Source organism: Rhinatrema bivittatum, chromosome 5 (assembly GCF_901001135.1).
Source record: "Rhinatrema bivittatum chromosome 5, aRhiBiv1.1, whole genome shotgun sequence".
NCBI lineage: Eukaryota > Metazoa > Chordata > Amphibia > Gymnophiona > Rhinatrematidae > Rhinatrema > Rhinatrema bivittatum.
The window spans coordinates 133,384,645-133,406,030 of NC_042619.1; the positions used below are offsets into that span (position 1 = coordinate 133,384,645).

General features: G+C 42.5%; 1 protein-coding gene and 1 long non-coding RNA gene across 3 annotated transcripts in view; one reads left to right on the forward strand and one right to left on the reverse strand.

The window, feature by feature from the left end:
• Window positions 1-21,386, forward strand: part of VWA8 (von Willebrand factor A domain containing 8) — a 745,717-nt gene that overhangs the window by 402,949 nt on the left and 321,382 nt on the right. Inside the window, 3 exon segments of the mRNA XM_029602953.1 lie at window positions 247-382; window positions 6,471-6,590; window positions 12,183-12,388. Coding sequence (XP_029458813.1) covers window positions 247-382; window positions 6,471-6,590; window positions 12,183-12,388 — 462 coding nt within the window.
• The window catches only part of LOC115092238, a 50,851-nt gene continuing 29,840 nt past the window's right edge, over window positions 376-21,386 (reverse strand). For both annotated transcript variants that reach the window (XR_003856955.1, XR_003856956.1), the window contains exons 2-4: window positions 7,876-7,989; window positions 7,483-7,588; window positions 376-793 (exon numbers count right to left, since the gene is read on the reverse strand). This is a non-coding gene — a long non-coding RNA (uncharacterized LOC115092238). The remainder of the gene's footprint in view (window positions 794-7,482; window positions 7,589-7,875; window positions 7,990-21,386) is intronic.

The following is a 21,386-nucleotide window of genomic DNA, read 5'->3' on the forward strand; positions in this document are numbered from 1 at the left end:
AAACAAACTGCCACACAGTCCCTCCCTCCCCATAAAGTTTACCAAGTTTGGAAAAAGATTGAGTAGACCAGCGCATATTCAGAGAGAAAACTTTCTGGGCTTTGAGAGAAAAACAACTTGGCTCTGTGGGATGATGTCATCCATCTTGTGTGGATTTTTGTTTGGCTAACGCTTGTTACAGGTAAGCAACTTCAATTAATATGTGTGCTGGGGAGTGACATTTATAGTATGTGTCTTGTCTTCTAGGTGAAAGCAGTCAAGATGGGGCATATTTTAGTAATAGATGAGGCAGATAAAGCACCAACAAATGTTACCTGCATTTTAAAAACTCTAGTGGAAAGTGGAGAAATGATTCTCTCAGATGGAAGGCGTCTTGTGGCTAGTAAGTACATGTAAAATGCTTTTATTATATACTAGAACACTTTATGTGGAAAGATTCCTGCAATTAAACTCATGAAACAATAGTCACAAAAGATACTGTTAATCTCACACAGGCTCTCGGTGTATTCTCAACTACAATTTTATGGTTTTAAGAACTCATAGGTGATAAGTCCATTATTTTATGTCCATAAAGATCAACAAAATTAGCATTTATTGACCTTTACTTACATTACCATGAAATTCATTTAAGTTAAGAAAAACAACATATTCTTCCATTGCCTTTAGTTTTTTAGGATAATTTTATATATTTCTTCAGGAACAAAAAGAAACCACAAGCAGCTTTTTGGGTTGGTTTTTTTTTTCATATAAAAGGCAGAATGACAGCATTTCAAAGTTCAAGAAGGATGCATTCCTAGAAGACAAGGACATAAACAGATATTAGAGATTGGATGGGGTCTGAGTTGCCAGGCACATATATTTAGAGGGAGTGGTTACTAGTAATGTCCTTTGGGCATTACTAGTAAACCTGGAGCAACTGTCAGGTTTAAGGATGCTGAGGTAAAGGACCATTGGTCTGACTCAGCTTGGCTGTTCTTAAGTGCTGTATATCAAAGGGGTTGATGAAACTGGATGGATAGAAAATTATCAACCTTATGGTACAGCATATTTAATCTAATTAGTATTTGACCCAGTTTGCTATCATTAATCTTAGAGATTTAAATGTACTGTATTTTGTAGAAAATTTCTTAAAGACCAGTGTCTTGATTCATACAACTATACAGAAAAAAACTAATAAATAGCTTAACTGCTTGCAATCTACAGTTTCTCTTCCCTGAAAGAAGGAACCTAAAGTTATATCAAATCCATATAAGCTACATGCAATTTCTTCATTGTGCAATATTGTTTCAAACACAGTGCATTTATTTATGTTCTTAATTTCTCTTTTTCTTTCTAAACAATTCAAAATAAAGTTGATAAACTCCAAGGTAATGTATCCCTTTGAGTCCATATAAGTAGAATGCAGTAAAACAAAAGTTAGACACACTTTCCAGTACATTTTCACCTAGTGCATTCTGCATCCCATGAAGTGCATCGAAGTGTTTTACAGGTGAATTTTAAAAGGAGCGAGCGTGTGCCCATAAATGCGTGTATTGGGGTATATTGTTCGTGCAAGTATACACATATCATTTAAAATATTCCTGCCGCATGTATCCTTTATGCATGTACTCACACAAGTGACCAAATGGGGAGGGGGAAGAGAGAGAACTTCTGTTAGAGAGACAATCTGACACTCTATATATCTCCCACTGTAAGAGGGGCACTTTTAGCTCAAGGTGGGTATTTGGGGGGCGGTGTTAAAAGGATTTACAGAACCTTGCACCCTAAGCAGACCAATGTACACTACTCCCCCCTCCCCCCCCAAAAAAAAAAAACCCACCTTGAGCTGAAAGTGGCCTCTTACAGTGGGAGATATAGAGTGTCAGACTGTCTCTCTAACAGAGGCTCTCTCTTTACTACCCCCCCCCCCCCCCCACCAGTGTTCAGGACCCCTTTAGTTCAAAATCTTCAGACTTGCGCCTCATCAGGACCAGGAGTAAAATTACACAGGTAACATGATGCGTGTTGCCATGTTCAGCCCTGTAAAATTTGGGGGGTTACGCGTGGAAGTCTTGTAATTTTTTGTTACTTTTGCTGAGGATGTATATAGAGCAGTTGTTCCCAACCTTGTCCTGGGGAGGTTAGGCCGTATGGATTCAGAGTTTTTGCCCAGATACAAACTAGTTTGAAGGCTACAGGCCAACCTCTGAGTGTACTCCTGTTTACTGTTTATAGAATTTAAGAAATTGTTAAAAACTCATCTCTTCACTCATGCATACAACATATATTAAGTTTATTACATTACATGACCTGGTAATTTATTTGATTATTTTTATGAATTTTAATGTGTTTGTATATGATTTTATGACCTGTTTGTTAATGTGTAATACTGCTTGTGTATGTACTAATATGTAAACCGCCTAGACGGATAGTCCCCTACCCATTGTGCGGTATATAAGAATCGTAAATAAATAAAAAATAAATAAAAATACTGTCTTGCACTGTGAAATGTTTATGAACCGGCAAGAGTCTGTTTATTTCATTATTCCACTACGTCTATGATGAGAAAGCTAGCAATTAATTTATACAAAAGCCTGATAGAAAAAGTGAAAGGCCACATAGCTGTGTCTGAAATTTGATAAGAAGTCAGAGGGAGGGAACATTGCTTTTTCCACAAGCATTTGTAGTGTATAAAAAGAGACAGCGAGAATGAGAGGGGAGAGAGAGCCTTGGACGTGATGGTATGGCTGATCCTTTGGAAATGTAAGCTTTTATATCTATGTAGCAATCTACCATTACTACTTCTGTGTAATCTGATTTTATTTGTTCTGTCCTCCTATTACTCAAATAAACTCACTTTCCTAAATACCTGGAACAGTGATGTACTGAATCAAAGTTTGTGTGTGGCTCTTAGTGTAGGGGATAAACTCCTGGGTTCAAGCCCCCAGGGAGCAGGCTCAGAGGCAGGCTCCGGCCATACCCCACAATGAGAAGACGCAGACCCATCCACAGGAAGAAGACATAGGGGGCAATAGCCCCGGTGCCCATGCCCCAACAAAATACTGGCCACTATTCCATTTATTTTATCATCCCCAAGAAAGAAGGAACATTCTGGCCCATCCTGGACCTCAAGGCCATCAACCGTTACCTGAGGGTACCACACTTCCTCATGGAAACCCTACGCTCCGTTATAATGGTGGTACAACTGGGAGAATTCCTAACCTCCCTGGACCTATCCGAAGGCTACCTTCACATCCCGGTCCATCAGGACCACTAGCGATTCCTGCACTTTGCGATACTGGGTCATCATTACCAGTTCCGGGCACTACCCTTTGGTCTAGCTACCACTCCCAGAACCTTCACCAAAATCATGGTGGTTGTGAAGGCAACACTGAGGAAAGAAGAAGTCCTGGTACATCCTTACTTGGACGATTGGCTGATCAGGGCAAAGTCTCCAGAGGAGAGCCACCATGCGACCACCAGAGTCAAGAATCTACTACAGGAACTCGGGTGGGTCGTGAACACAGCCAAGCGCTGCCTACAGCCCTCCCAGTCACTGGAGTACCTGGGAGTCTGGTTCGATACCAAACAGAACAAGGTCTTCCTTCCCCTTCAAGGAGAAGGAAACTGATGGGTCATCTGTGGAAACTGTGGACCTCGATCTGACCCAAGGTTTGGGACTACCTCCAAGTCCTCGGCCTCATGGCTTCAATTCAGGAAGTCATTCCATGGGCAAGGGCCCATATGCGACCGCTGCAATGTTCCCTACTGACAAGATGGAACCCAGCGTCCCAGAACTACTCAATTCACCTCCAGCTTACTGACAGAGGTTCGGGACCAGCTCCAATGGTGGCTACAGGAAGACCACCTGAGCAGAGGAGTAAACCTATCCCTACCGAACTGGATTGTACTCACCAAGGATGCGAGCCTGCGAGGGTAGGGAGCCCACTGTCAGGAACTGACGACCCAGGGGAAATGGAACGAGGAAGAGGCGAGGTGGAACATAAACCGCCTGGAAGCTCGAGTGGTCAGACTAGCCTGCCTACGATTCAGCCACAGACTCCGAAGCGAGTCAATCAGAGTCATGTCAGACAACACGACAACCGTTGCCTACATCAACCGCCAGGGAAGGAACCAAGAGCCAGCAGGTGTCTCTAGAGATAGACCCCCTTATGGCGTGGGCGGAAATAAATCTGCAAAGGATTTTGGCCTCCCACATCGCGGGAAAAGGCAACCTCTCAGCAAACTACCTCAGCAGGGAGAGCTTAGACCCGGGGAAATGGTCGCTAGCAGTTACAGCCTTCCAGCTGATAGTAAATCGATGGGGTCTTCCAGTCATGGACCTACAGACAACGCATCTCAATGCCCAGGTCCCCAGGTTCTTCAGCTGCAGACAAGAACCACAATCTCAGGAAATCGATGCTCTCGTCCAGAACTGGCCAGAGGAAGACCTCCTGTACGCCTTCCCACCCTGGCCACTACTGGGCAGGATCATCCAAAGATAAAGCACCACAGGGGACTAGTTCTACTAGTTGCCCTGGACTGGCCAAGACGGCTATGGTACGCGGACATGCAAAGACTACTTGCGGGGAACCCTCTGCGTCTGTCCCCACACAGGGACCGATTTCCCACGAAGACCCGGCTTGATTCTCGCTTATGGTATAGCCCTTGAGAGGACTAGCCTGAAGAAGCGCGGCTACTCAAAAGCCGTGATTGACACCCTGCTCCGGGCGTGCAAGTTCTCCACATCTCTGTCTTACGTACGGATCTGGAAAGTATTCGAAGCCTGGTGTGAAGACCGTGGTCTCCTCCCGAGGACAGCCAAGATTCCCGCGATCCTGGAATTCCTGTAGGACGGCATGAAGAAGGGGTTGTCTCTCAACCCCCTCAAGATCCAAGTTGCAGCACTGCCCTGCTTCAGATCCAATGTGGATTGTACCAGACTATCAACTCATCCAGATGTGTCTCGTTTCCTGAAAGGGGTTAAGCAACTCCGACCACCCCAAAAGTGGCCGGTGCCCCTATGGAACCTCAACCTAGTACTAGACTTTCTAGCAGGGGAGTCTTTCATACCAACACGCGGTCTGTCAATACGTCTCCTGACCTTAAAGACAGCATTCTTGGTCGCAATATGTTCAGCTCGGCGCATCTCCAAACTTCAAGCACTATCCTGCTGGGAACCGTTCCTCAGGTTCACTCTGGGCACCATTCAGCTGCGTACTGTTCCATCCTTCCTACCGAAAGTGGTTTCCCAGTTCCACATGAACCAAACCATATCTTTACCATCTCCAGATGAGCATAAGGATTTAGAAGAGTCATGCTTCCTTCGCCACCTGAATGTCGACAGACTCCTAATCCAATACTTGAAAAGATCAGAACCCATGAGCAAAACAGATCACCTGTTCGTTCTTCACAGCGGGAAGAAACAAGGGGAAGCGGCATCACAAGCAACCATAGCCCGCTGGATCAAAGAAGTAATCAAGGCTGCCTTCATAGAGGCAGGGAAGCCATTACCTTTGCAAGTCAAGGCTCATTCTACAAGGGCCCAGGCAGTCTCCTGGGCTGAAACCAAGCTGCTGTCGCCAGCCGAGATCTGTCAGGCGGCGACATGGTCCTCTCTACACACCTTCTCCAGGTTCTACCGCCTGGATGTTCAGGCCAGGGAGGATACAGCCTTCGCAAGGGCAGTACTAAGTGGGCCACGGGCAGCCTCCCACCCTGTGCAGGAGTAACCTTTGTACATCCCATTGGTCCTGAGTCCATCTGGCTACACGCTAGGAAATGGAGAAATTACTTACCTGATAATTTTGTTTTCCTTAGTGTAGACAGATGAACTCAGCATCCCGCCCACGGCTGCTCCAGAAATCAAGAACCTCGGATAACAAATCTTGAGACTAAGTGAATACGGGTAAGTTAAAGCCTACTTCTAGTTAAAGACACCCACAGTTGCCTGGTGTCAGCGTTTATTGCTTGAAATCACTAGCGGTCTCCCGTTTCAAAAAAAAAAAAAAATCATATATATATAATCAGTTGAACCAGTTCAAGGTTAATCAAGCTTAATCAAAATATTAAGCACTATATATCCACACTGGCTTTTTGAGGAGAATAATCTTGGCTTACTGCACGGGTATATATAGGGAGGCTTCAGCTTTGAAATCTGACTCCGTCTCCCATCTGCTATCAGGAGAGCACAATACCCATTGGCCTTGAGTCTGTTTGTCTACATTAAGGAAAACAAAATTATCAGGTAAGTAATTTCTCCATTGTTTGTTTTTATACTGTGAAAATGTCTGCCATGTGGAATTTGTTTTCTATAGTGTTTGGATCAATAAAATACATCACAATCTACAAAGAATAGTGCATTTATACTTGTTTTATTTTCCTTGGTGCGAAAAACTGATATGCTTAATATGGAATACAACAAAGCGTAGCACAGTCATGCACTTGTTTAAAAAACAAGCAAACGAGGAACAACTTTTTTTTTTTTCCAGATCCTGCTTATGTTAATGGGAGAGCAAATGTTATAGGAATTCATCCCGATTTTCGCATGATTGTTCTGGCAAATAGACCTGGCTTTCCTTTCCTGGGTAATGATTTCTTTGGGGCATTAGGTAAGTGATTTGCATTTTACAGTGTAAAATCATACTTCTCTAACCAGTTGCCCTTTTTCTAGATGCAAGTGTGGCTTCACAGTGTGATTTTAGAGGGACGGTAACTTTCAAACAGGTGCACGGACGCACACATACATGCATGTGTGGGTGTGCAGCCAGATACACTGCAATTTTATATACTGCATGCATGTTATAAAATAGCCCTGGTTCGCATTTATGTTTGCTTAATTTTATAAGTGTGCGCACATAGTCGCATAATATCGGGTTTGAGTCGTGCAAATGAAGGAATTTTATAACAGGCACGTGTCCATGCCATGACCAGTTTCACTAGTTCATCCACCAGTTTCCCATTCTACTGCTAGGTCCTCCAAACTCCCCTGTTTCTTTAGCCTGCACGTCTCCCTTTAACACTTCCTACATGCCTGGAAATAGTTTTATTAATACTTACATCTCCTCCATAGCAGAAGTAAATTTGCGCTCAGATATGTCTGGCCACATGCCCAGACACGTAGGTATTTGCATGCACATCTCTTGACCCCACCCCAGAATGCCCTTGCCCTGCCCATGCCACACACATATTCTGCCCCTGATGCACGATATTCGTACGCATGTGAGTGGCTTATGTGCGCATGTGGGTAGCTTATAAAATCGTATGGGCACGCGCATATGCTAGATGCACGTACATCTCCCGATTTTGGTGCATGCCTGCCTTTAAAAATTCACCTTCAAATGTCCTATGCAATATAACCTTATTCTAACTAATTCTTCTAATTTTATATTTTATTGGCAAATTCATGTGTACTTTGCAAGATTTAAAATGTATGAGCTGCAGGCAGTAACACTGTATATAAATAAATAAATAAATAAATAAATTACACTATTTCATTTTTACCTTAGAACTTAAAGGCTAGAGATGCCTTTCCCTATTTGCCTGCTGCACACTGAGTTGGGGATTTCAATGTATTATCTGTAATGTCACCAAGTTCCTTTTGTCAATTCTAGAAAAAGAAATGATTTGAGACAAAAAGTGTGTAATCTCAGGATTAACAAGGAAATATTTCTTCACAGAAAGGGTGGTGGACACATGGAATAGTCTCCCAGAGGTGGTAGATGCCAAAACAGTAATAGCATGCGATAAGCACAGAGGTTTCTTAGAAATAAAAAGCTGAGTCTGGATAGACTCAGATGTATTGCATCAGGAATGGGCAGACTAGATGGGCCTTGCAGGCCTTATCTGCTGTCATTTGTAAAGGGGGTACTCTAAAAAATAAAAATTAAAACTTACCTGATCCTGAAGTTCATAATGTCCAGATGGGTCCTGAGTCACTCAGGTCTGAGACGAGAATACCAGAGACAGTGAAGGCAGCATGACAAAGGCTGATGACAGTGCTCTGCAAAGCTAAAGGAATGCCAGAGGCCAAAGGTCAAAAGAAAAGAAATTTGTGACAAAAGAAAATTGGAATCATAGATGGAAGTCTATAAAAGAAAATACAGCATCGGCAAGGAAAGAACATAAGACCATAAGATCATGCCATACTGGGTCAGACCAAGGGTCCATCAAATCCAGCATCCTGTTTCCAACAGTGGCCAATCCAGGCCATAAGAATCTGGCAAGTACCCAAAAACTAAGTCTATTCCATGTTACTGTTGCTAGTAATAGCAGAGGCTATTTTCTCAGTCAACTTAATTAATAGCAGGTAATGGACTTCTCCTCCAAGAACTTATCCAATCCTTTTTTAAACCCTGATGAGCGAGAGCAACGAGAAGTACCAGGTAGCTTCCTTACCCACTCCAAAGTTAAGAAAACAGGGCAGTAGAGTTAAAAACAGCAAATAATAAAAAAAATTGCTAAAACTAGAACTCCGGCATCGAGACCACGTCGGTGTGAGAAACAGGCCAAGCCTGCAGGATGCCAGGAGGAAGGGTAGCCGGAACGGAGACAGTGGACCCAATAGGGTGCAGACTACTGACATGAAGAAAAGGCCCGACACAAGAGAGTGAAGAGAAAGGAGAGCCATGTTGCGACGAAGTACCAGAGCAGCTTTATGAAAAGCTACCCTGATGAAAGAGATCTGGAGAGTCCGGCAGCCAATCTATCCCAGAGAAAAGCAGAAACAGCGACACTGAGAGATTCTGGTACAAAAGAAAGAAAGGAAGACCACTGAGGCAGAGAGTCTGCTGCCGATAAGGGAGCATCAGGTCTGGCTGCGCTGGAACAGGAAGAAAGGACTGTGATGAACCAGAAGTGCCCACTGGTTTCCCCACCACAAATAGCCGCGAAACACCCACCCCCACCACCACCAAAACAGAGACCTGAGGCATCGGATGACTGCACTATCACTGAGCCGTCGCCGCTAGAGAGAGAGGTGAGCATCGGAAACAATTCATGAAAGTATTTCCAAAGGTAAGCACCGGAACAGAAAAGGAGGAGCCTAACCAGGACCTCAGACATCAGATCATATCGCATCCTCCTAATGGTGAAACACAGCTGATGAAGGAAAAGAGAAGAGATCAATGAAACCAAACCCGCAGTACTGCAGAGAGCAGGAGTGCCAAAGAAGAGACAGTCACTGGACAGCATCGATTGTAATAAGGATGGCTATCGCTGCCGATGACATTCTCCTCCTGGAAACAGAGCTACCAAATAAGTAAAAAACAAAATAAAAAAAAAGCCTTCCAGTTCCTGCTGTCGCTGCTAACAATCGCCCAATAAGTGCTTTTGGATCTTTTACATTTTATTTATTTTATTTATTGCCAATTGAAGATAGGCTGTGAGGAGACCCCATTACAAATAGAAAGTTCAAGCCACGATAGGAAACGTCATTGGTAACCACCCACGACCCTCAGGGAAGGGAGGCTAGTAATTTTAATAAAAATAAAGGAAACTAAATAGTATTAAAAAAAAAAATAAATAAAAAGTGGTGAACAGTTGAGAGGATCTTGGAGAGCTGAGCAAACTCTTCTCCCCACCTCTGAGACATTTTATTTGTCCCATGGGAAGCACTGTCATTTAAAAGCATAAAGTTTAAAAAAAAAAAAGAAAACAGAGTCCTGGCCAGGGATAACAGAAAGAAATATAAATATCTAAACCAGCTAAATAAAAGTGTTGAAAGAGAATAGGATTTAAATAAAAACCATTATCAGGAACTTTAAGGCTTCAAAAAGATTCAGAGTAGCTAAAAGAAAATTAGAGAGAGCTAAAAAGCTAAAAAAAATTATTTTTGCTAATCAAACACTTTAAAGGTAAAATTTATGAAAAATGTATATATTAAGTAACCATTCACCCCCTATAATAGGTATAACAGTCTAACGCATCACCAGTAGCTGGGTATCAACTTTTCAACCAGGTGAGGAAGCGAAGCCATATCCCTGGTAACATGCCAGCTTCCCTAGATACAAGTAGTGAGACCAGCGCAAGTATGCTAAAGCCAGTCAAAGCACAGAAACCAAATTCAAAATCAGCAAGAGCTACCAAATATTCACTAACATCAATAGCATTCAAAATAAATTAAAAAGAAAGCACACAGACATCAATGAGAAGATTGGGCAAACAACCCCTGATACTATTTTCTCTCATGACATCATCAAGTGCAATTTCCCCCTCTTTGAGAGAGGGGGAAATTGCTGCTGATGCTCTTCTCATACAAGGCCTAAAAGTACAGGAAACATAGTAAAATGAATAGAACAGCTGAAGTTTGAATGAAGTCTGCATGATATGAATAAGTAAGTTAATTTTCCTTACAATAAGGTAAAGTTTAGACTAATTTATTTAAACTTAATTTCAAGTTGCACCGCATATAGCAGGTCATATACTGACAGTCTGAATGTATACATTTTAGCTGTTCTTTGATATTAGTGGTACAGATAAAGAATTATCATTTATTTTTATTAGTTAAAAAAAAATTGTTACAAAAAGCCATTGTTGACATTCCCTAGAGGGAACTCCACTAACTTAAGGCCATATTTTAAAAACCCATTGTGTGGGAAAACCAGGAGATATGCATGTAGCTGGGCCGTGTGCACACCATGGGACGTTTCAAATACCCACGGCCACGCACATATCTCCTGGTACATGCAGAAGAATGGTTTGGGGGGAAAGGGGCGGGGCAGGGTCTGGGTGGGGCATGAGTGGGCCGGGACAGCACCATTAGACATTGACCAACTGAAGCGCACGCCGGCAGCTGACCGACCCGCGCAACCTGCTATTGCTCCAGAGAGCAGGTAAGTTATAAAGAAAAAAAAATAGATTAGTTAGCGGGGTTTTAGGGGTCAAGGTTAGTAGGGGAAAAGGGAGGCAGATTAGGTAGGGGTTTTAGGAAGTTCTCTCCCAGTCCGCTCCTTTACTGGAGCGGACTGGGAGGGAATATGGAACAGGAGCTATTGTGTCGTTGTGCACAGGCTGTGAAATCCTCCCTGCGATTCGACACTCACGCGTCGAATTTTATAACATGCACACGTTGACGCGTGCATGTTATAAAATTGGTACATCCATGTGCACACGCCACGAACTGCACGCATATTGGCACCCGCGTGCGGGTTTAAAAATTACTGTCTTCGTGTTCAGAAGATCAGGAGTGGTCTGAAGGAGATAGATTCTCTTGTTAGTTTATTTAAAGAGTAGAATAATAGGAAAGAAGGCAAGAACAATCTGGTCAGTGATGAAAGACCAAAGAAAGAAGAGTAACACAGATAAGTGATTACACATAAGTAAAAGAATTCAACAAGCCAGGCCTGAACTCAGATAATAAAATAATAAGTTCTGTTGAGAAGAAAAAGGAAAGGAAAAGAAATAGTGATAAAGAATTCCTACCAGCAGGAATTCTCCAACACATTGACTGTTGACACCACTAGAAAATAAAATATCACACAAAGTATCAGTTTTTAGAAATTGGAAATAAGTGACTATTTCCAATAGCTACAACAAAAAAGTTTGTTTTTAAGTAGAATCATTTTGAAGGTTGGTTTTCCTGAAGCTATTTCATCCTTTGCCAATACCTGAAAAATAGTATAGTATAAAAAAATATGATTTATGTTAATACCTGAAATTTTTCATAACAAGTCAAAGTATCTATTCAAGACAAATTGTTATTAAATAAAAGAATGTTTATGAATTCATAAAAATGATACGTACTGGTGGAATTATTCCTTAGAGATATTCTATGTTAAACTGTCTCTCTATGCACATATCATCTATTACTTGTTGCCGCAACGACTACATAGATAACACCTACCCCGGCTATGAGAAATCTTCAACAATCTCTCCTTCTTTTGTAAACAGTATTAATAAATCTTAAATCCAGTAGATAACTATCATGTATTTTATTTATAAAGATCTGTTTCAGGCTGTTATGGTTTGATTGTAGCAGTCCATGCCATTTTGATGATATTGACCATTTTTAAAAGCTGCTAACTGATTGGCCAAAAATCTCATTGCATCACCTCACTTCAATTCCAGATCAGTATTTCAATTTGTAAAGCCAAGAAACTTAGATCATTCTTCCTGGTCATTTAGGTTACAGTTGCTCAGATAAAAGATTTTAGTTGATGGTTGTTGAGCTCACATTTATGGTTTATATTTGCTTGTGTTTTCAGGTGATATTTTTAGCTGCCATGCAGTAGATAACCCTGTTCCACAGTCTGAATTTGCAATGCTTAGACAATATGGTCCTGATGTCCCAGATTCAGTCTTACAGAAGTTAGTGGCTGCTTTTGGAGAGCTGAGACACATGGCAGACCAGGGAATCATTACATATCCCTATTCCACCAGAGAGGTTGTAAATATAGTCAAGCATTTGCAGGTATGTATAACCTGATCTGAAGAAGATAAAATTCAATATGTCATGACACATTTGTTGTAAGAAATGAGGCCACACAAAGACTAGCAAGTTGAAAGCTTGCTTTGATACTGGGTGCCTTTATTTTATGTCTTACAAATTGGCTGCCACTGTAACGTTAAAGAAGGAAACTAACTATAATTTCATATTGTCAAACAAATATAATTCAGTTTGCAACCAGCTGTATGCTTTTAACTCTCAAAATAGGCTAAATTGCAACTTTATAGATGAAATTAAAATGTTTATGGTTATTTTAAATTAAAAGTTCCACAGAATGTTCAATTTATCACGTTTACACAGTATTCGGTTCTTAGAAATAGTTTTTTCATTGATTATTTCGGAATGTTTATTAATTACATATCTTGTTTAAATTATTTAAGAATAGAACAATTTGAAAAACTGTAATACCAATAATCATCTCTGGATTTAATATCCGTATTGCTTTGCTTCAGGCCTAGAACTCCGCTGCATAGGATATATATGTGTTTATTGTATTTCAAAATATGGTAGTACAAATGATCTGTTGATACCAACAAACAATAACAAACTCCCATCGAGATTCAGTACATACAGTAGGTTTGGTCACCATGTATTATTTGTCCCAACCCTTCCCTTAGCTCTGCTATTCACCTTACTAGACTTTGAAAATAATAAATTCAAACTACTCTGTCTAGCGAGGGTTTATTGCTTAATTATTTAGCTATAGAAGTCCTATAAAATAAAATGCTCCATGTCCCGGATCTGAAATTGGAAAGTTAATTTCCTGTTTCTGAACTTTTCCAAAGCAATTTCTTCCAGGCATATAAAGCTCATTCTGCAAAAAGAAGTTGGATTCTATTTAAATGGAAAAGTAATTTTTTTTTTTTTTTGCAGAGCTCTTTAACAATTTAACATTACAGCCACAAATAAATTTGCCACACTCAAAATGGATAGCAACTGTGAAATGCCTAATGAAATTGTTTTTTCTTTCGCTGTCTTAAAAATAGCATTGGCACAAAAAAAAAGCACACCCCATTATTGTTCTGAGTTCAAATTCTTTCTCAAAGGATAAAAACATTGTCAGCTGGACTCATTAAATGTCACTTTCTTAATGGTGCAGTACCTCAGTCGAATACTAAAAATATCACTTATAAAAAAGAAAGAAACAAAATCTAATTTGCAACTCAGAAGCATAAAGTATTAATAGTAAATATTTAAAAACTCCCCTTCTGCAGCAGTCTCTTCAATTTATCAAATTTGTTGGTTGGGCTTTTCTCTTTGAATATTTTTTTTATGGCCATGCAGACCATTTTGTTTGCTGAATATTTGACATTAAACTTGTTACACATGTTAAAGATTTTAGCATGTTTATTAACCAGAGGTACTAATATTATAACATGATCAAATTTAAACTAATAATGGAAGGGGGACAATAAGTAAATCTGCAGCTCAAACACTAAACTTTCAAAAGGGAAACTTTGATAAAATGAGGAAAATAGAAAAAAAACTGAAAGGTGCAGCTGCAAAGGTTAAAAGTGTTCAACAGGCATGGACATGGATTAAAAATACAATCCTAGAGGCGCAATCCATATGTATTCCACACATTAAGAAAGGTGGAAGGAAGGCAAAACGATTACCGTCCTGTTGGAAACAGGATACTGGGCTTGATGGACCCTTGGCCTGACCCAGCTTGGCAATTTCTTATGTTCTTATGATGCTTCTTATAGAGGAAGTCTACATTTGCATCAAAGACAAGGATATTTTAATATTAGCCAAGATTTGGAAATGATGGCAAGATATAAGGCTGCAAAAAATGATAGAAGCAAGGAAAGAATTGTTTAAGATTGTTCTCCTTTACTAATGAGAACAACAATAACAATGAATTTATTATAGTACCTAAATTAATCTGTTAATGAGGGGGGTTGTTTGCTGAGGTTTTGAAACATTTGTCTTTACAGTTACTTCAGCATTGACTCTTAAAAACAGTGACAGATTCAGAATGAGCTTCCACATGCATGGCATTGATGATTCATGCCAAGCTTGAAGTGTGTGTTATATAGCTGCTAAAAGCAAACCCATTGTTTTTCTAAACTAACCAGGGCTTTAGAAGGATAACCTGAAACAAAGAAAGTGAAAAAATCATTGCAGACATCAAAAGCAATTCATGAAAAAGAATACAATATACAAACATGGCTAAATCCCCCCTCTGCATTCTGGTATTGGTAATTAGAGGGTTCCCATATTATTTTTACATATTCTTCAGGGTTTCCATTTCGTACTAAGTCCAACTTCTACAGTCCTAAATACCAGACCAGAATAAGAAAATCCTTTTTTCAAAGATGCTTCTCTCGGGGACTGTGTACAAGAGGGTATGATGATGATTTGGCATATAGCAAGTATGCACAAATCAGATACTCAGAGTCAAATCTGTAAGCCATTGGATAGCTTCAGTAATAATGCCATTTATAGGATCTAGTCTGCTTGCAAGTGATCCATAGTCTGATTTGGGTGGCTTCAGTCCCATTTTGGATTGTCTTTGACTTTCCATTTGTGGAGGAGAGATGCGCACAGCATCCAGACAAGGTTTTAAATAGATTATAGAGCACCAGATCTTTCTTGGGATGTCGAGAAACTGTTGTGGGATCTTCAGTGAGATCCTTAATAGCGTCATCGGCGGAAATTCACAGTGCATGTCAACATTCTGCAAAGGGACTGCATGTTTCTGGTTGTTTTGCGCACACTCAAATTTGATTATGGGATCTGAGGCGATGTCAAGGAGGAGTGAACAGATCTTCATATAAAGGAGCTGACTCACCTTGGCTAAGGGGGGAGGCCACAACTGGAGAGGTGCTCCGCCTCCAGATCAAAGGAAGGGGGTAGAGGCTGGAGGGTGGGATGGTGAAACGATTTAAAGTTGGGCCGGTTCACCCACCCACCTCTACTTATGCCAGTTTTTCGGGAAAGACTCTGTTCTCCTTCCCTCCTCCTCCTCTTCCTCTGTACAGTCTACCTCATTGCTATGCCATTCTGCAATGGAGGCTTGTGGCCTCGTGTTACATCTTGCTGCTATCTTGTTTTCCTGAGTGAGGCCTTGGAGCTTACGCAAGCTCTTATCCCTTCCTCCCTGGCAGCCTCGTCTATCTCCATCTCCTTCTCAGCAACATCAATGGGGAGGCAAGGTGAATGAGCGGGAGTGGCTGGATGAAATGGAAAGCAGGAATGCAGAGGCCGTCAGCGGCAGCGCGTTTTCCCCTTTTTTCAGCAGTTCTCAGCGCAGGTGGTACGATACTAGCCGGGGAGGCACGAGTAAGCCACATTTCAGGCAGGGCGAAGGAGGGAGGGGGTTTTTAGCCGTTTTTTCCACATCGGTAGTGCATGGCAATGGAGGGTGATTGTGCTGGACTGCGCTATGGCCAGGAACACAGCCAGGACTAGTGTGGCTGTGTGCTAGGGGCAAATTTCCCTAACTTTGGGATGTCCTGTGCCAAATCCCTTAAGCTCTGTGCAGTGGCTTATGGAATGGTTTGGCCTGTTCAGCCTTAGGGGAAGCTGTGTTTCAGGTTGGTGCTGTGGCTGCCTTCTTTTTTCATCCTGCAAGCTGTTTTCATTCATTCATTTATTTATTTATTTGTTTTTATATACCAGTGTTCGATTTGCATATCACATCGGTTTACATATACCGTATTTTCCGGCGTATAAGATGAGTTTTTAACCCCTGAAAATCTTCTCAAAAGTCGGGGGTCATCTTATACGCCGTGGGTCGTCTTATAGGGCGAATAATTACCGTATTTTTCGCTCCATAAGACGCACTTTTTTCCCCCAAAAGTGGGGGGAAAAATGTCTGCGTCTTATGGAGCGAATATAAAAAAAAAATAAAAATCTAACAAAACCCCCCCACCCTCCTGACCCCCCAAGACCTGCCAAATTAATTTACTACAACCCCCCACTCTCCTGACCCCCCCCCCCAGACCTGCCAAATTAATTTACTACAACCCCCCACCCTCCTGACCCCCCCAAGACCTGCCAAAAGTCCCTGGTGGTCCAGCGGGGGTCCGGGAGCGATCTCCTGGACTTGGGCCGTCGGCTGCCAGCAATTAAAATTGCGCCGACGGTCCTTTGCCCTTACTATGTCACTGGGGTCGACCAATGGCAGCGGTAGCCCCTGTGACATAGTAAGGGCAAAGGGCCGACAGCGCCATTTTGATTACTGGCAGCCGACGGCCCTTTGCCCTTACTATGTCACAGGAGCTACCGCTGCCATTGGTCGACCCCAGTGACATAGTAAGGGCAAAGGGCCGTCGGCGCCATTTTGATTGCTGGCAGCCGACAGCCCAAGTACAGGAGATCGCTCCCGGACCGCTCCCGGACCCCCGCTGGACCACGGGGGAGTTTTAGCAGGTCTTGGAGGGGTTAGGAGGGTGGAGGGTTGTATTTAATTAATTTGGTAGGTCTTGGAGGGGTCAGGAGGGTGGGGGGTTGTAGAAAACTAATTTGGAAGAGCTTGTGGAGGGGTCAGGAGGGTGGGGGGTTGTATTTAATTAATTTGGCAGATCTTGTGGAGGGGTCAGGAGGGTGGAGGGTTGTATTTAATTAATTTGGCAGGTCTTGGAGGGGTCAGGAGGGTGGGGGGTTGTAGAAAACTAATTTGGAAGATCTTGTGGAGGGGTCAGGAGGGTGGGGGGTTGTATTTAATTAATTTGGCAGATCTTGTGGAGGGGTCAGGAGGGTGGAGGGTTGTATTTAATTAATTTGGCAGGTCTTGGAGGGGTCAGGAGGGTGGGGGGTTGTAGAAAACTAATTTGGCAGATCTTGTGGAGGGGTCAGGAGGGTGGGGGGTTGTATTTAATTAATTTGGCAGGTCTTGGGGGGATCAGGAGGGTGGGGGGAGCTGAGGGATTAGTTTTAAAGGGTCGGGGTGGGTTTTTTGTTTATCGGCTCGGGCGCAGCCGATAAAAAAAAAAACCCGATCGGGCCGGACGAAAAAAAAAACAGGATGTGAATCGGAACCGGAATCATAACCGATTCCGGTTCCGATTCACATCTCTATTACCAGTACCTCCTTCTCTGCCTCTCAGATCTCGCACATGCACGTCTGCACCGCTTCACTGCAGTCCTCAGGAGTAAGATCTGAGAGGCAGAGAAGGAGGTACCGGTAATAGGATACAAGGGTGGGCCAGAGGGATGCGTTACCGCTCTGATAGTGTTGGAGACAGGGAGGGCTGGGCAAGCAGGGAGAGCTGACCAATCCAAGCAGGATTTGTATACAACCAGCCAATCGCCGGTAAGGTACATCGCTTGCCGTGATTGGCTGGTTGTTGTATACTGGGTACCACATACAGTATGGTTATGTAGTGACACAGAAGGGTAGTCTTATACGGCGAGTATATCCCAAACTCTATATTTTAACTGGAAAAGTTGGGGGTCGTCTTATACGCCCAGTCGTCTTATACGCCGGAAAATACGGTAACTTCATATCAGCTTACATATAACTTCACATTGGTTTATGTTTTTCTGTGCACCCTCTGACTTAATATCATGGCGATATTAAGTCAGAGGCCCCAAAAGTAAAAAAAAAAGTAAAAATTAAAAATCGGCCCATGGGTCTGAAGACGGACGCTCAATTATGCCGGCGTCCGTTTTCCGAACCCGTGGCTGTCAGCGGGTTTGAGAACCGATGCCGGCAAAATTGAGCTTCGGCTGTCAAACCCGCTGACAGCCGCCGCTCCTGTGAAAAAGGAGATGCTAGGGCCTTGCTAGTGTCCCTAGCGCCTCCTTTTATCGTGGGCCCTAATTTGCATAGGCCACCCTCCTGAATCGCGCGCCCAGGAGAGTGGCCTGTACGCTCGCCCGCTGTCTCGTGCATTTTTCTGAATCGGCCTGAAAGTGCAGGAAGTCAAGCATTTCCTTTTGTTTGGTTCAGAGGGCACTAGAGGTAGTAAAGTGAGGAGTAACAGTAACTTGATTAAATGAAGGTGGTAATTGGAATAAACAGTTAAGTAGCATTTGTGATCATTGTAAACAATATGGTAGAAAGAGAAATAAACAGCATTTGTAATCGTAATATACAGTAAGTAATATTTGATGTAGGGTGTATTTGTGACAGTGGCATGGGGCGCATGTTATATATACATATATGGTTATACTGAGACAGTGTCAATATGTTATAATATTAGGAGTTGGAGGTAGTGACCTGATAGATATAGCATAAAGGTTGTAGAGTAGATAGACATTTAATTATGGTGTGTTGGGTGCGTGTGGTGTTTTCCTTGCCTGTGGGAGTTAGGGCTTGGTTTGGGGTTTGTTCATGCTTGTTGTTGGGAAGGCTTTGCGGAATGGCCATGTTTTGAAATTTTTCTTGAGCAGTTGGGAGGATGGTTCTGTTCTTAGTTGTGTGGGGAGTTTGTTCCATAGGGTGGGGCCGGCAATGGATAGTGTTCGATCTTTTGTTGATATCCATTGAGTGGCTTTTGGGGACGGTGTTTGTAGAAGGCCAGAGTTTGAGGAGCGCATATTCCGAATGGGATTGTGTAGGTGAATGGGGGTGGTGAGCCAGTTGGTTTTGGCATTGTTGAGAATTTTTGTGGAGTAGTCATTGTGGCGTAGTCATCACATGATGTCCGGGTAAGTGCCGTGGCAGGCTGAACAGCCTTCTGTGTTTTGCCAGGGAGGCAAGCACTGGTGCTAAAGTACACATGGGCTGCTGGTGCTTAGGTCGGGATAGAGAATGGGTGGCCATGCAGGAATCAGCTTTTTCTGCCTGCAGCCACAGACACAATTGTGTGGTGTTCCCCTGCAGTGTGCATACCTCTGCAGCGGCCATCTGTACACCGGCCCATCCCTGCAACAGATAATTTGGGGATGGGTGGAGGGAAGTGGCACTGCATGTAGTACCTCAGTAGCCACGAAAGAGGGCTGGGGGATCCGATTGTGCCTGGCCAGAGGCTTTTGGAGGGGCTGGCTGCTCTCTTGCCAAGCAGGGCCAGAGAGGAGGCTTGAGAGCAGGACAGGCCAAGGGAATCGCTGCTTTTCTGCATTCCGAGGAGAGTGGCTGGAAGGCACCGGGCGGTAGTAGGCCCCTCCTGTAGGAGGGCAGGCAAAGGACCCTAGCCAAGTGCGTTTGTGCCCCTTGGTGCGTTGGCATACCTGGGAAATTTTGAATTGTGGTTGCCCTGAGATTGCTGCTGATTAGAAGGGGAGGGGAGGAGTGGAATGATATGTATCAGCTTTCTCTCTTCCACCACCCCCTCACCCAACTAATTCACACTGTTTGTTTCTCCCACCCATCACCATCACCTCCCGAGATGACCCAGCTTACTTCCCCTTCGTCTCTCTCTGACCCCAGTACTCTCTTTGCTCTCTCTCTCTATAAGTCACTGCACCATGACTTGTACATCCTCACTGTACCCTTAGCTGAGTGATTTCCAAGATCTGGACTCACAGCTGCAGACTGAGTTTTGTGTATATTGCAGCCCCTCTCCAGTTTCTCTCCACATGCTGTTTGCAGTGTCCACTCCAGGCTCGCCCCACCTCTACTTTCCTCTACAGGTTTACTCAATGGCTAAGTTTTATCCAAGTAAATCATTACCCGGCTAAAACTTAGCTGGATAAAACAGAAGCAAAGTGGGAGCATAGCCTGCATTACCCAGCTAATGCTGAATATTTGTGCTAGCCAGGTAAAATTATCTGGTTATCAGAAACATAGCATGCTGAGCATCCCTTCCCCCAGAACTTAATCCTCTACCTTAGAAAGAGGTGTGGGCCAAATCCCCATCTCCCAAACAATGAAAAGTCACCTGCTGAGCACTGGCTTCCTGTACAATCCAGAATTCATTATAAAGTATTAACCCTAATTTTTAACATTATCAACAGCATCAATCCATGTTTAATAGGAGTAACTCTTCAACCATACACCCCTCAGAGAACACAAAGTTTGCAAAACAAAGGACTTCTATAGGTGCCAACAACACTGAACACACACCTAACTCAAATAAGAGACAATGTTTTCCATAGCGGGCCCCAAGTTACGAAACTCTCTTCCAGAGTCTCTGCACCAGATAACAGAAAGAAAGAGTTTCAGACGAGAACTGACAACATGACTGTTTAGAAAAGCATATGGACTAATGTAAAACTCCAAAATGTCGATAACATCGCCATCAGAACCTGTGACTACATGAACAGATTGAGCAATAAGTACTAAGCACTATTCTATATATATCGATTTAAACATGAAGGATAATGAAATGGTAATCATTGGTTATAATTCCACATCAAAGCATCCTAATTACCTTATAGTTGAGGTTGTTGGATCGACTCAGAATACACAATTGCTGTTGAGATGAATCAGATTATGTATAAATATGACCTAGAAATGTATCTAATGTTATATTGACCTAGAAGACGAACATTGAAACAGAATGGGATTGTTGACCCAGTAAATGAAAGCTGATCTTGTAAACTGTGGTGACCTAATTCTGGAACAACGGTATATAAAACATTTAAATACATACATAAATAAATAAATAAATAGAGCTGAAAGCAGCTGGCTCATTGGTATTCATTTATTATGGATTGGAGGAGTAGCCTAGTGGTTACAGCAGTGGACTGAGAACTAGGGAAGCCAGAGTTCTAATTATGCTGATATTCCTTGTGACCTTGAGCAAGTCACTTCACCTTCTATTGTCTCAGAAACAAACTTAGGTAATTTTCAAAAGGATTTACACACATAAATGGATTTTTGAAAATTGCAACTTTTATATATGTAACTCCTTTGAAATTTCATTGAATTTTCATAAGGTTTTACATGTGCAAATAGACTTTTAAAAATTACTGTGATATATGCTATTTGTACGTGCATAAATCCTTTTGAAAACTACCACCATAGGTTATGCGCCCTCTGGGGACAAGGAAAACCTACTGTACCTGAATATATAACTTGCCTTGAGCTACTAGTGAAAAGGTATGAGCTAAATATAAGAAAAAAGCC